The 11694-nt window shown below is 34.6% G+C and overlaps 1 protein-coding gene across 1 annotated transcript in view; it reads right to left on the bottom strand.

Annotated features, from left to right (window-relative positions):
- Positions 1 to 3289: 3289 nt before the first annotated feature.
- The window catches only part of RTTN (rotatin), a 212488-nt gene continuing 204083 nt past the window's right edge, over positions 3290 to 11694 (bottom strand). The window contains exons 46-49 of the mRNA XM_036763559.1: positions 10971 to 11238; positions 7545 to 7648; positions 4600 to 4669; positions 3290 to 3605 (exon numbers count right to left, since the gene is read on the bottom strand). Of these exons, the coding sequence (XP_036619454.1) occupies positions 3520 to 3605; positions 4600 to 4669; positions 7545 to 7648; positions 10971 to 11238 (528 nt within the window). The 3' untranslated portion in view covers positions 3290 to 3519. The remainder of the gene's footprint in view (positions 3606 to 4599; positions 4670 to 7544; positions 7649 to 10970; positions 11239 to 11694) is intronic.

The following is an 11694-nucleotide window of genomic DNA, read 5'->3' as shown; positions in this document are numbered from 1 at the left end:
ACTCCCAATTCACTTGCATGTCATAGCATCACCTCCCTGATGTCATGGTCCTCTTCAAGAATGAAGGACGAACAGCAAGTCACCTGCAATGAGCAAGATTTGTAGTCTTTAAATGATGGATGTGATCAGCTGGGTCACTATCATAAGGAGTCATACGTATTACCTATTTTTCCCCAGCACACATCTTCTGGGCTCCTCCAACTTCACAGGAGTCAACTGTTTTATTGTTGTTCTAGTTGCTCCCAAGAACTGGTCAGGTTGATTGGGCCTAGCCCGCTAGGGGAAGGTCCTATCAAGACATACCATGTGGGAATACTTTGAAGCTTGACTTCTTCCCTCAAGTTCTAGCTACCTCCACAACACTTTTTCATCCCTCTTGAGCCTTGGGAGCTGACATCATTCACAGTCATCAGTCTGCCTCAGGATGAGGCTCTGCCAGGAAAGCTGTGCTCCAAAAGCTGATGCCTAAAACTGCAACTGTCATGAGGGATAGCAATCACCTGAGCCAACGCATTTGAGTGCAAGGGGTAAATTATGTAGTGATGTGGTCAGATGGTCTGCTGTTTTTTTGCAAATTCCCTTGTAGTGATTTTTTATTTCTTCTCTGCCTGGCATGTTTTTTTTGGTTGCACTGCTGGGCACCTTTATTATTGATCTGAGGAATAAAGTATGGAAAAGCTGACCCCAAAGTTGCCCTTAGTTCATCATCTTCCCAGGATATAACTCTCCAAAATTTTTTGGGGCCCATTATCACTAGCTCAGCAGTCAATTCTTGCTCTTCCTTATACATGACTTATTTTGTCTCCCATCATTATGCCTTTGCATAGGCCTTCCCTGGTGTCTGGAATGCACTCCCACCACATCTTAGAATTTCTAGTTTTCTTCAAAGCTTATCTCAAACACTACTCTCTAAATCAAACCTTTCCTAATGCTCTAGTTGCTAGTACCCCTGCTACTCAGAGATCTTGCTCTCCCTCCTAAACCTACATCTTCCAAACTACCTTGTATTTATTTTACATATGAGTGTATATTATTATATGTGCAGATATGTGTTTGCATGTATTATGTGTCTCCTGATAGAAAATACCTTTTTTAGAGTAAAGACTATTGTATTTTTGTTTATATTTCTTGCACTTAGCAGAGTTCCTGGAACATATAAGGCACTTAATAAATATGACTGATTGATTCAATCTCCTCGTTCCCTAGAATATAGTTTTGTGCCCTGGAATGTGATTCTGATGATCTGAATTTGAAAGCAACTTAGGAGTATGAGGGGTTTCAATTCCTTTTTAATTATTTTCATTCTTTCCTCTCCAATTTGAAATTTACACTCCTTTGGCAAATAAATCCAACATTAAAAAAGATCACTCTTGTTCCATTTATGTAATTTATGTAACTATTTATGTAATCTATGTAACTTTCTAGAATGAGTGGCTTAGATATTATATGGCCACTACTTTGTTATAAGCCATGTGCTTTTCAACTGTTTGCAAATTAGATTCTGTCTCTACTACTGTACTAAACTTCCTGTAAGAGCACCCCTGATAAGCTCACATTTTTTAAATTTAAACTAGAACTAAAAAAAACAAATTTAAACTAGACCTTTGCTATTGTTTAATGCCAGTGCTTATCATAATGCCTGGCACACAGAAGGCACCAAGTCAACTGTTAATGAATTGTTTGGCAATAGTTTTATTCATCTCTTATCAGCTCCCTATTGTACTTTCTAAGGTGACTATTCCAAACCTTCAATATTTTCAGGACTCCAATCCCACCACTCTCAGCAAATAACCTTACACCTGACTTTACGTAGAAGATAGAGGCCAACCAACATAAGTTCATTTAATTCTTGTGCTCAACAACTGACTACTTTCCTGTATTTTCACATCTTTACTTTCTTCTCTCTGGTATTAGAGAAACAAGTCACTATCCTTACCTCATTCCTCTATCTGTGCCATTGGTCCTATTCCTTGCATGTCTTCAGAGACCATGCTCTCCTTCCTCCTCTTGCATCTTCAGCCTCTTCCTTTCCACCCTTTTCTTCCCTGCCACATATAAACGGGAGCAGGTATCCCCTAAATAAACTCTTGCCACTCCCTTGAGCTAATTTCTTCTCTCCATCGTTTCACTACCAAAATTCTCTAAAGAATCAATAGCTTTTACACACACACACACACACACACACACACACACACACACAGAGCCTCTACTTTCTCACAAGCCTTGCGCTCTTTAGCTACTTGAACACTAAATTCTGTGCCTATCACTATATTAAAACTGCTTGGACTATTTGTGGAATATCAATTGGACAACTCCAGGTAAACAAATCACCTTCTCCCCACAAACTGGTTATCAACTTCTCTGCTGGTGGCATTTTCATTCTTGAAGTCATTTACTCTTGGATGAAACCTCAGTCAACCACTCCTTTCAATTACTGCAGTTATAATTATAATTCAGACCCTCATCACCACCCTTATGGATTATTCATTAGCTAGAGTAAACTACCTGAAACACTTCCTATGATTTTCTATTTCCAAGCCTTTGCTCACAAAATTTGCTTTACCTTTAACACCCTTGCTTCCCACCACAATCTTTTCCTTTTGAAATTCCATCCATCTTTCAAGGTTCAACTCAAATACTAACTTATTCATAAAGCTTTCCCTAAACTACCCCATCAGAAGGTCTATTCCTTCACTGAATTCTTATACATTTTGTTTTTTATCTTTCATATTAAATATACGTGAGCTCATAAATCAGTCTATCTTGCATCGTCATACAGATCCCTTCACGTATGTATATATATGTATATATACATATATAAATATATAATATGCACACACACACATATATGCACAAATATCTAATATCTACCACTAGATTATAAGTTCCTAATGGATAGGAACAACTACTCCCTCAGTACCTAGCTCAGTGACCTGTATAAAGTAGGTGCTCCATAAATGTTTGCTGAATGAAAAAATAATTATTTCCTTAAGGCCAGGCATAGGATCTAAGATGTCATGGATAAAATACATATAAAATGTTTACCTTGGATTGACAGATAAGTTATAAGTGTTATAACTAATGCTAAATCAGGGAAATCAGACAACAAAATAATTTCATTTCTTACCATTTACAAGTAAGAAATCTAACGAAAGTCTGAGAAAGTACACCATTACTTCAATCAGTTTAGTTTCCCAAATATTTTATTTTGATAAATAGGTAATAAATATGATTTTTCATACAGCAATTTTACATAAAAAAGTAAAAAATATTTCAGTTATTTTCCATGTTTTTATTTTCTATCATCTTGTCAGATGCTATTTGTAGTCCCATCATATTATAGTAGAATTTTGATTATCATCAGTTCTACTTCCTGTTTGGCATTAAGGCATTGGTACCTTCCAAAAGGCTTTGTATGTTTTGGATAAAATGTGCACACTGAAAGTGTACAATATCTCTTTGAACCAAGCTTTTCTAACCACTTAAGTGTCAGAATCAAAACTGAGGTGTACAGGACATTCACGTGCAGAGAAGGAGGTGCACCAGATTCTCCAGACATTTTAAATAATAGACATTTAAGGTATTTGCGTCGGGGTCTGAGATAGCTATAAGAGACAAATGAGAGAAAACAAATCTGTTGAAATTAATACTGTATGTAAAACTTTAAAAGTATCACTCACCATCTACTTGGAATTCAAAATAAGACAGGAATGATAAAGGAAATAAATGTTTTACTTATAAATACTATTAATATGTATTTATACAACTATTCCTTAATTTTATTTCTCTGAAAGGAAGACTTGGTGAAGGTCTTTATACACCTTGCCTACTTAGGAAAATGAAAAAACACAACTAACTACCCCTCTTGAACAATTTACAAAATATAATTCATTGCTCCAAAAACACTCTCTTCAATATTATGGCATTGGGCACTTTTAACCAGCTCTAGAATTTATGTTCGCAGCTTGAATGAATGATGCTTTTGTGTTCAACTATGAAGAAACAAATAAATGGTCAGCAGACCCCTTTGGACTCTGGAATAGCTAAATTCAGGGTCCATGACTTAGCATAGAAAGTTGAACCAATGATGCTCAGAAAGAATTTACAATTTTGGAAAAAATGTTTAAAAAGACAAAGTCGTGGTAAGCCCATATCTTATAGCATGATCACACTGACAAGATGACATATTAGATACAGGAGTAATGGTCTTTTCTTGTCATACTATAATTTAACAAACTGATGTCAGATCAGAGTTTGCTGTTCAAGGTCAATCTTAATTGGGCAGTAGTTCTTATCACACAAAAACATCTCCTTAGCACATTGGCAAAAGAAATAGAACAAGGAAAAATCGACAAGAGAAGAATCATAGCCAAATTTTAAGAAATGATGACACTAAACATTTGCCAGCAGATTTTATTGCTAAAGGCTTAATTTTTAAATGGACAGACAACCAATAAGTATCTGCACATTTGCAAAACATCATTTTAGCAAATTGACATTTTGCTGTGTCCTGCATATAGGCTTATTTACTCAGAAGTCAGCATCGATGGTTACCATCTTTCATACTACAGCTAGAAATTTTCTAAGAGAGAAACTTACTTTTTTTTGCTGAAGCATAAGCTTTATCCACTGTTCTTATTATTGATGGAGTTTTCAAAGTTGCTTTTGCCTGTAGAAAATACAAAGTACTCCAAGTAACTACATTTATTCCCACATTATAAGGCTCAAGGTGTCATGAGATACCTTCTGTCAATAGTGAGCTATGTTATCAAATAAAAAACAGATTATAATAATGCAACTAGAGATTTATACACCATCATATACGAGTGTCATATTCTCTTGCCCACTCTTCACTGCCCTTCTCTACATTGTCTCATTCCTACATTTCAAACCTGGCACATAATAGTCACTTAAAAACTTATTCCCTTTCTTAGTCCTCTTCCCCCACTCTGCTTTGGTTTCAGAAGTTCCCAACCTATCATCATCATCATCATCATCATCATCATCATCATCATCATCATCATCATCACCACCATTTCATTAGAAGATCTTAAGTAGCTTTTCAACCAGCTGTCTAAGCACACTGCTATGAAACCTAAGTGCCAGTTTTCTACTAAATGTAGAAAACATATGAGAAGTTAGGATAGAGCCAATAAAATGCATAAAACATGGTAAAAATAAGTTGATGGTGATTTCAGAATAGTTGTAGCAAAAATCTGGCAATGTATATAATAATCATTCTACTTCATAATCAATACCTTTAAAAATTGTATTGTGTGTGTCACACACACACACACACACACACATGCTTGTGCACACAGAGAATGCAAAATTATCCCAAGTGTCTCATAGCAGACTAAGGAGAATATAAGAAAATCTGAAAAAAGAATTACGCAAGATGAAAATTTAGAACACAGGGCCAAAAGTGGTTGGAGCCGTGGCTTAAAGAATAAGGGTCAAGGCAAGGTGATAGAGATACAAAGTTATTAGTCAAAACAATGTATAATCTACCTCATGCCACAGTGAAATATTACAAAGATAAAATTAATGCAGAGTGAGACTCTAGATCTTGGACAGCCCCTGGCTGGATCTATCATATCAAGGTAGACCATGATGACATTCATACTCACATGGAGGGAAGAAGAGAATTTTAAGTGACTCGCAGACTTGAAAAGTCTGTGATCATATCATTTTAGAATTTGTGATATATAAGGAGAGGAGAAAGGGTCTGGAAACAATTTGGTGTACACCTTAGATTTTTTGAGTAGAATTCAAAGAACTGTAACTCCTATAGCTTAAAATATATGGGGCAAATTGACTCAAGAAGGATAAGATGCTATCAATTGCAAAATTCTTACGAAAAAAATTATTCTGATAAGGAAGAATTCCTCAAGAGAATGATATGGCTCTAAAGCTAACTCAATAACCAAGAAAACATGTAGAAGATGAATATGAAGGAAGACAACTGAGGAAGAATACAAAGAGGGATCCACCACTGTAAGAATTATGTCAGAAAAGCTAAAAAACAGAATGAACTAATGTCTGCTATAATGGGCTGGCTATTTTGTTTAGTTTATTTAAAGCTATGCTGGGGGAGAAGAGGAAGATCAAAAAGAGAAAAAGATTATGGTCGAGGCAAAAATAGTGAATGTGATAAGCTGCTAAGGCCCTAGGGGAGATATGTGAATTGTGAGAGGAGCCACAGCACTAGAGACAAGCAAATGTGAACCCCATTTATGAAAAAAAGATCACTGCTTCAAAATCTCAACTGGTGAGCTCCACTTTGATTTCTGGCAAAATACCAGTGTATTATTAAAGAATAGTTTGAAAACATTTAAAAAGAAACTATGATTGTGAAGAGCTAAGATACATTGACTAAGAGCAAGTCATTAAACTAATTTTACTTTTATTTTTACTACAATGATTTAACATAGACTGGTAAATCAGGGGAATGACAAGATATAGCAAACATGAATTTCACTGAAGCATTTGGCAAAGCCTTTTTGGATACTTTTGTGAGGATGTTGAAGAAATGTGAGCATGGACTAGCTTTAAAGAATAGTCATTGATTATAACCTGGATGGAGAACTCGTGTTTTCTGGGAAGGAACTGAGTTCCAGACTATGCTTGAAGCTTTCCAGGTGCAGAGACGACCACTTTTCAGGGTTATGACAGAGAAGAGTCCTTTTAAAATATCCCATCTCTGAACTCCAGGCATTTTAACTGGCTATCCTTGAGTGCATGGAATATTCTCTCCCCATCTCCATCTTCTAACTTCCCTGGCTTCATTAATGGAGCACCTAAAAATCTCATCTTCTCCAGGAAGTCTTTCCCAATATTTCTTAATTCGTGTAGTTTCCCTCTGTTAATTACTTTGTAGTTATCCTGTATATAGAGCTTGCTTTGTATATATATGTTTGCATGTTGTCTTTCTCATTAGATTATAAGCTTCTTGAGGGTAGGGGTTATTTTTTTGCCTCCTTTTGTATCCCCAGAGCTTAAGACAGTGCCTGGCACATAGTAAGTGATTAATGTATGTTTATAGATTAACTATAATGAAAGACTAAATGTAAAGGAAGGAATGAAAAATGCCCACTCACTTTAGGCATCCAATGCCTTAAAAATGGAGAACTGGATCCATTATTAAATTCAGACATGAAGCTTAATATTTCCTGAAACTGGGTCAGCTTCTACTATTATGCTATATTTTACACTCTCAAGTAGCTTTTAGAAAAATATGATAAGTGTGTTCTTTGCAAATAGTTGTCACTTAAATATTTGTTAAATTGACTACTGTAACAATATTGCCTATAATTTACACTAACTAGGTAAACAAACTAAAAAAAGGTTATTCTAGAATAAAACACTTAATGATCAAATCGTACTGATTTCATCTGATGTGTCTACAATTTATTAACTGTATGATTGCACACAAATGATATGACTAACTTATTTTCAGGTTGTTAGTAATTTTGGATGCATTTTAGAAACCCTGACTTCCTTTTCCCCTACACCCTGATTAAATAATGTCATAAAATACTGACCTTGTGATTATTGTAAATGAGAGCCCAAAGTGCAGCTGCTCCGATTCTTTGAACATGTTCATTGTCACTTTCCAAACAAGTAGATAGCAACGAAATAACTTTATCTAATGAAGAAATCAGATTTTGTTATCCCATTTTATTTCTCCCGTGACTTGGGTTACATTATGATTAATGCAAAAATGATAGTATTAAAATATATAACAATATTTAATACAACACGTTCTATTGGAAGAAATTTCAAAAAAAATTTAATTCCTTTTCTAGACAAAAGATCAGTAAAGAGTACATTTTCACATTCAACCGACTTTTCTTTACACTTCAGTACCATAGCATCTCCATCTAAGTTTCTTCCTTTCATTAATATTTCTACTAACAACAATAATAAAAGCTTTAAGGCTTACAAAAATGCTTTACATATAATATGCCATTCGATAATAATCTGCTCGATATAGGTGCACTCAGTTTACAGGAAACCTATTATGCAGAAATGTGCAGAAATGGTAAGTTATGATAATGATATACTTCAAGCCTGCTATGCAGAAAAAATAAACTTTCCCTGAACATTACTGAAGACTACTAAACAAGCACAAATAAATAACTAGCCAGGGCTATTAAATGAGATGACAAGAGATATCACACATGATAAACATTTTTATAAAGTTAGGGGGTTGAAAAAGCAATATTTATTTTGAGACACAAGATAAAAACTAAGTTTAAAGAACCAAGCAAAATAAAGGGCATAAAGGTACTCTACCATATTCCAAAATCAATTTCCAGAAAAAACATCCACTAGAATACTATTTGAAATTTATTATAATTTGAACTTTGTGACTTTCTTCATTGTCATTAGTTTTATTGAGAAATATTTTTATTTCATATTTTGTTGTTTTTTGTTGTTTAGTCTTTTCATTTGTGTCCACCTTTTGTGACCCCATTTGTGGTTTTCTTGACAAAGACACTGGAGTGGTGTGCCACTTCCTTTTCCAGCTCATTTTACACGTAAGAAAACTGAGGCAAACAGGATTAACTGACTTTCCCAGGGTCACACAGCTAGTAAGTCTGAGGCCAGATTTGAACTCAGGAGAAAGAATCTTCCTGACTCCAGGCCTGGCACTCTATCCACTGCACCACCTTAGCCACCTTTATTCATATATGTAATTTGAAAAGGTTTGTAATATCCTGAGATAAATCTATGATTTTATCAGCATGAGCAAGTACTCTCACCACTATTCCCAACATATTGTACATTTCACTTTATGCCAATACTCAGGGAAGTACTGATGAATTACAAAGCATAATTTTTTAATTAACTATTGGGGAAAATATTTTTCCCCTGTAAGTCACTTCTAAGTTTATTTTCTTTTAAAATCAATGAGTAAATAAGATCCTACTTAGGGAAACTGGATTTACAGTCACTTTATTTTAAAAACACATCTATTTTGTAAAGTGAAATATATTTGTGTACTTATACTATAATGGATTCATATTGAAAATGGGTGTGGTGTAGCAATATTTTCCCTACTTTCAAATCATGTAAAATACCAAACACTTCAGCTGCATTTTCTTAATCTTTCATGTGGCTCTCTCTTTACGTGTGTGTGTGTGTGTGTGTGTGTGTGTGTGTGTGTGTGTGTGTGTGTGTGAAGTCTTTTTGGACTACTCTGTACATATACACATACAAAAAAAAAATACAAACTGAAAAATTCAGGTGTTATACATCATGTGTTATAAAATAAATCTCTAAATATTTAAAAACAAGAGAATTAAAACAGAAACATTTAATTACTAGCTCACTCAAATCTACCCTAAAACTATTACTATATTTTTGAGTTTTTAAAATTGTTGTAGCTTTTAAAATTCTCTCTAGGATATGCTTCTAATACAGTCCACTTACAATATGAGTGTTATTTTTTTTCCTGGTTCTGTTTTCAATATCAAGTCAAATTTTATCATAATCAACCTTAGATTATCTAATCCAGGGCTTTCTAGTCAGAAGATGAAGATTTGTTCTACTGAAAGATACAGATTAGTTAACAGATCTTCAGAGAGATTATTTCAGCCATACTCCATCTTTGAAGTCCCACTGAAAAAGGGTTATATTTTTGAAATGCTAGCTTCTCTGCCCCCACCAACCCTAGTGACCTCCAGGCTTCATGGAAATGAAAAGCAGCCTCTTTTCAGAAAAACAGATGCAGAAGTAGGCTCACAATGATAACAGAATAATACACAATGAGGCAATCTTCCTGCTGTTTTTCTACCTGCTATAACAGCATCTCAATCCTACACATAAAGAGATTGGAAAGTAGAATATCTGACCCCTTTTCCTTTCTCAAAACAATGACATTTCTCAAAAGGTCAAGAGGTTTTAGCAGCAGTTAACAGCTTCAATAGAAAAATCCCCACAAAAAAAAAAACTATATAATGATTGTGAGCTCTGGGAAAGGTGGCTTCTGGAAACATGTAGACACATAAAAGGGAGGCATACGAAAAGAAAGTAACAAAATAGTAGGACAGCCCAACAAGTACGATAAACAGAGGAGATGACCAAGGGGCCAATTAGCTTGTTTTGAGAAGGCACAATAGGATTTATAATAATTTATACTAAGATAATCAAGATTAATTAATCTGAGATAACTAAAGTTAAATTCTCTCCATAAATTTTCCAGTTTGGTTAATAAACCTCCACTAAGTGCTACTCTAATGTCTCATAACAAAATGGTAATGACTGGATTCCTAGAGGCTATACCAGGGAACTCAATTCTGGTATGACTCATCAATCTAGAGAAGTTTGGAGTATCTGGAATGAGACAATCACGTGAGGACCAGCCTAAGTTTGAATAAATTCATCAACAGGAAGGTGACCATAATGTTATGATGGATTTTTGTTTTATTTTTTTGACACAACTCATGAAACTGTTTATTAAGATGTGATTAGAAAGTGTGTTCGTGAGGGTATGCACACTGATGAAATAATATATTTTTTATACTGAAGTATGATTAAAAACATCTCATATAGATATGCACATAGTAAAATACGAAATAGAATCTTAATAACCTTCTCTCCTACATGGATGCTACATTTAACTTGTATTTTAGTTATTTATTTTCCTTGACTAGACTGCAAGACTGAGGAGAGGAATTGTATTTTATTTCATTTTTGTATCCCCAGTCCTTAGTACAGAGCACTGCAGACAGTAGCCTTTCATAAGGTTTGTTTGAAGTAAAAAAAAAAAATTGGAAAAAATATTGTGACACACCCCTCTCGCAAACCTCCCCTCCCCCACCCACTTCACACTTGTCAAGGATTATACATTTTTCCATTTGCTTCAGATGACAAATTTGTCCAATATGCAGGTTATTTTAACTGATATCCATATGTTTAACATTACTCATGTGACAAATACACGTACTTATTTGAATACCTACCATGAGCTAGTATCTTGGGTTTGTTTGTAGGACTAAAGCAGATATTATGAAGAATAAGAAGAGGTAAATGAGGACTGCTTTTGTGTTTATATTTGCTCATCTCGACAAGTAAATCTGAACAGCCACTGAGTTTCAGGATCATTTGTTGCCCAACTTCATCAGAGGAAATATTCAAAAGGAACTTCAGCCAAAGAATGGCAAGATCAGGAAGACATTTATTTTCTCCTTTTGGCAATGTCAGAGATAAAAAGTTCTGTAAGAAATTACTCTGGGGGGAGATAGAGAGAACATTATTTTCTTTGTGAGCTTTAACATTTTCCTGATTATCTCACTAGTCCCTTGATAGCTAATTAGCTAGTCTTCTTATATTCTATTCCCCAATATTATTTTCCCCTTTCCACTAATATCCTCTCAGAAACAAATCTGCAATATTTTCAGGTAGAAACTACAAAGGAAAGTAGAGAAAACTTTTAAATTTTACTTTCTACTAATTCTTCTCTTAATAAGAGATGGGATGAACTTACTTAAAATTCAATTATTCAAGAATGATTTTTCCATCTGTGATGGGTGATCTTAGGCCTCGTGATTGTTTTTTGTTTATCTATTTTCAGTCTATTTGGCTACTTACTAAAAATTATACTACAGAGAGGATAGGAAAAGAAAATAAATTCAAATTAGGTATCTTGGTTATTTGTTAGTTGTTCTGGTTTGGTCTGGGAACAGT

This window comes from Trichosurus vulpecula, chromosome 1, assembly GCF_011100635.1.
Source record: "Trichosurus vulpecula isolate mTriVul1 chromosome 1, mTriVul1.pri, whole genome shotgun sequence".
NCBI classification, from domain to species: Eukaryota; Metazoa; Chordata; class Mammalia; order Diprotodontia; family Phalangeridae; genus Trichosurus; species Trichosurus vulpecula.
Note: the sequence above shows the minus strand (reverse complement) of the source record. Positions and strands in the feature narration are given on the sequence as shown.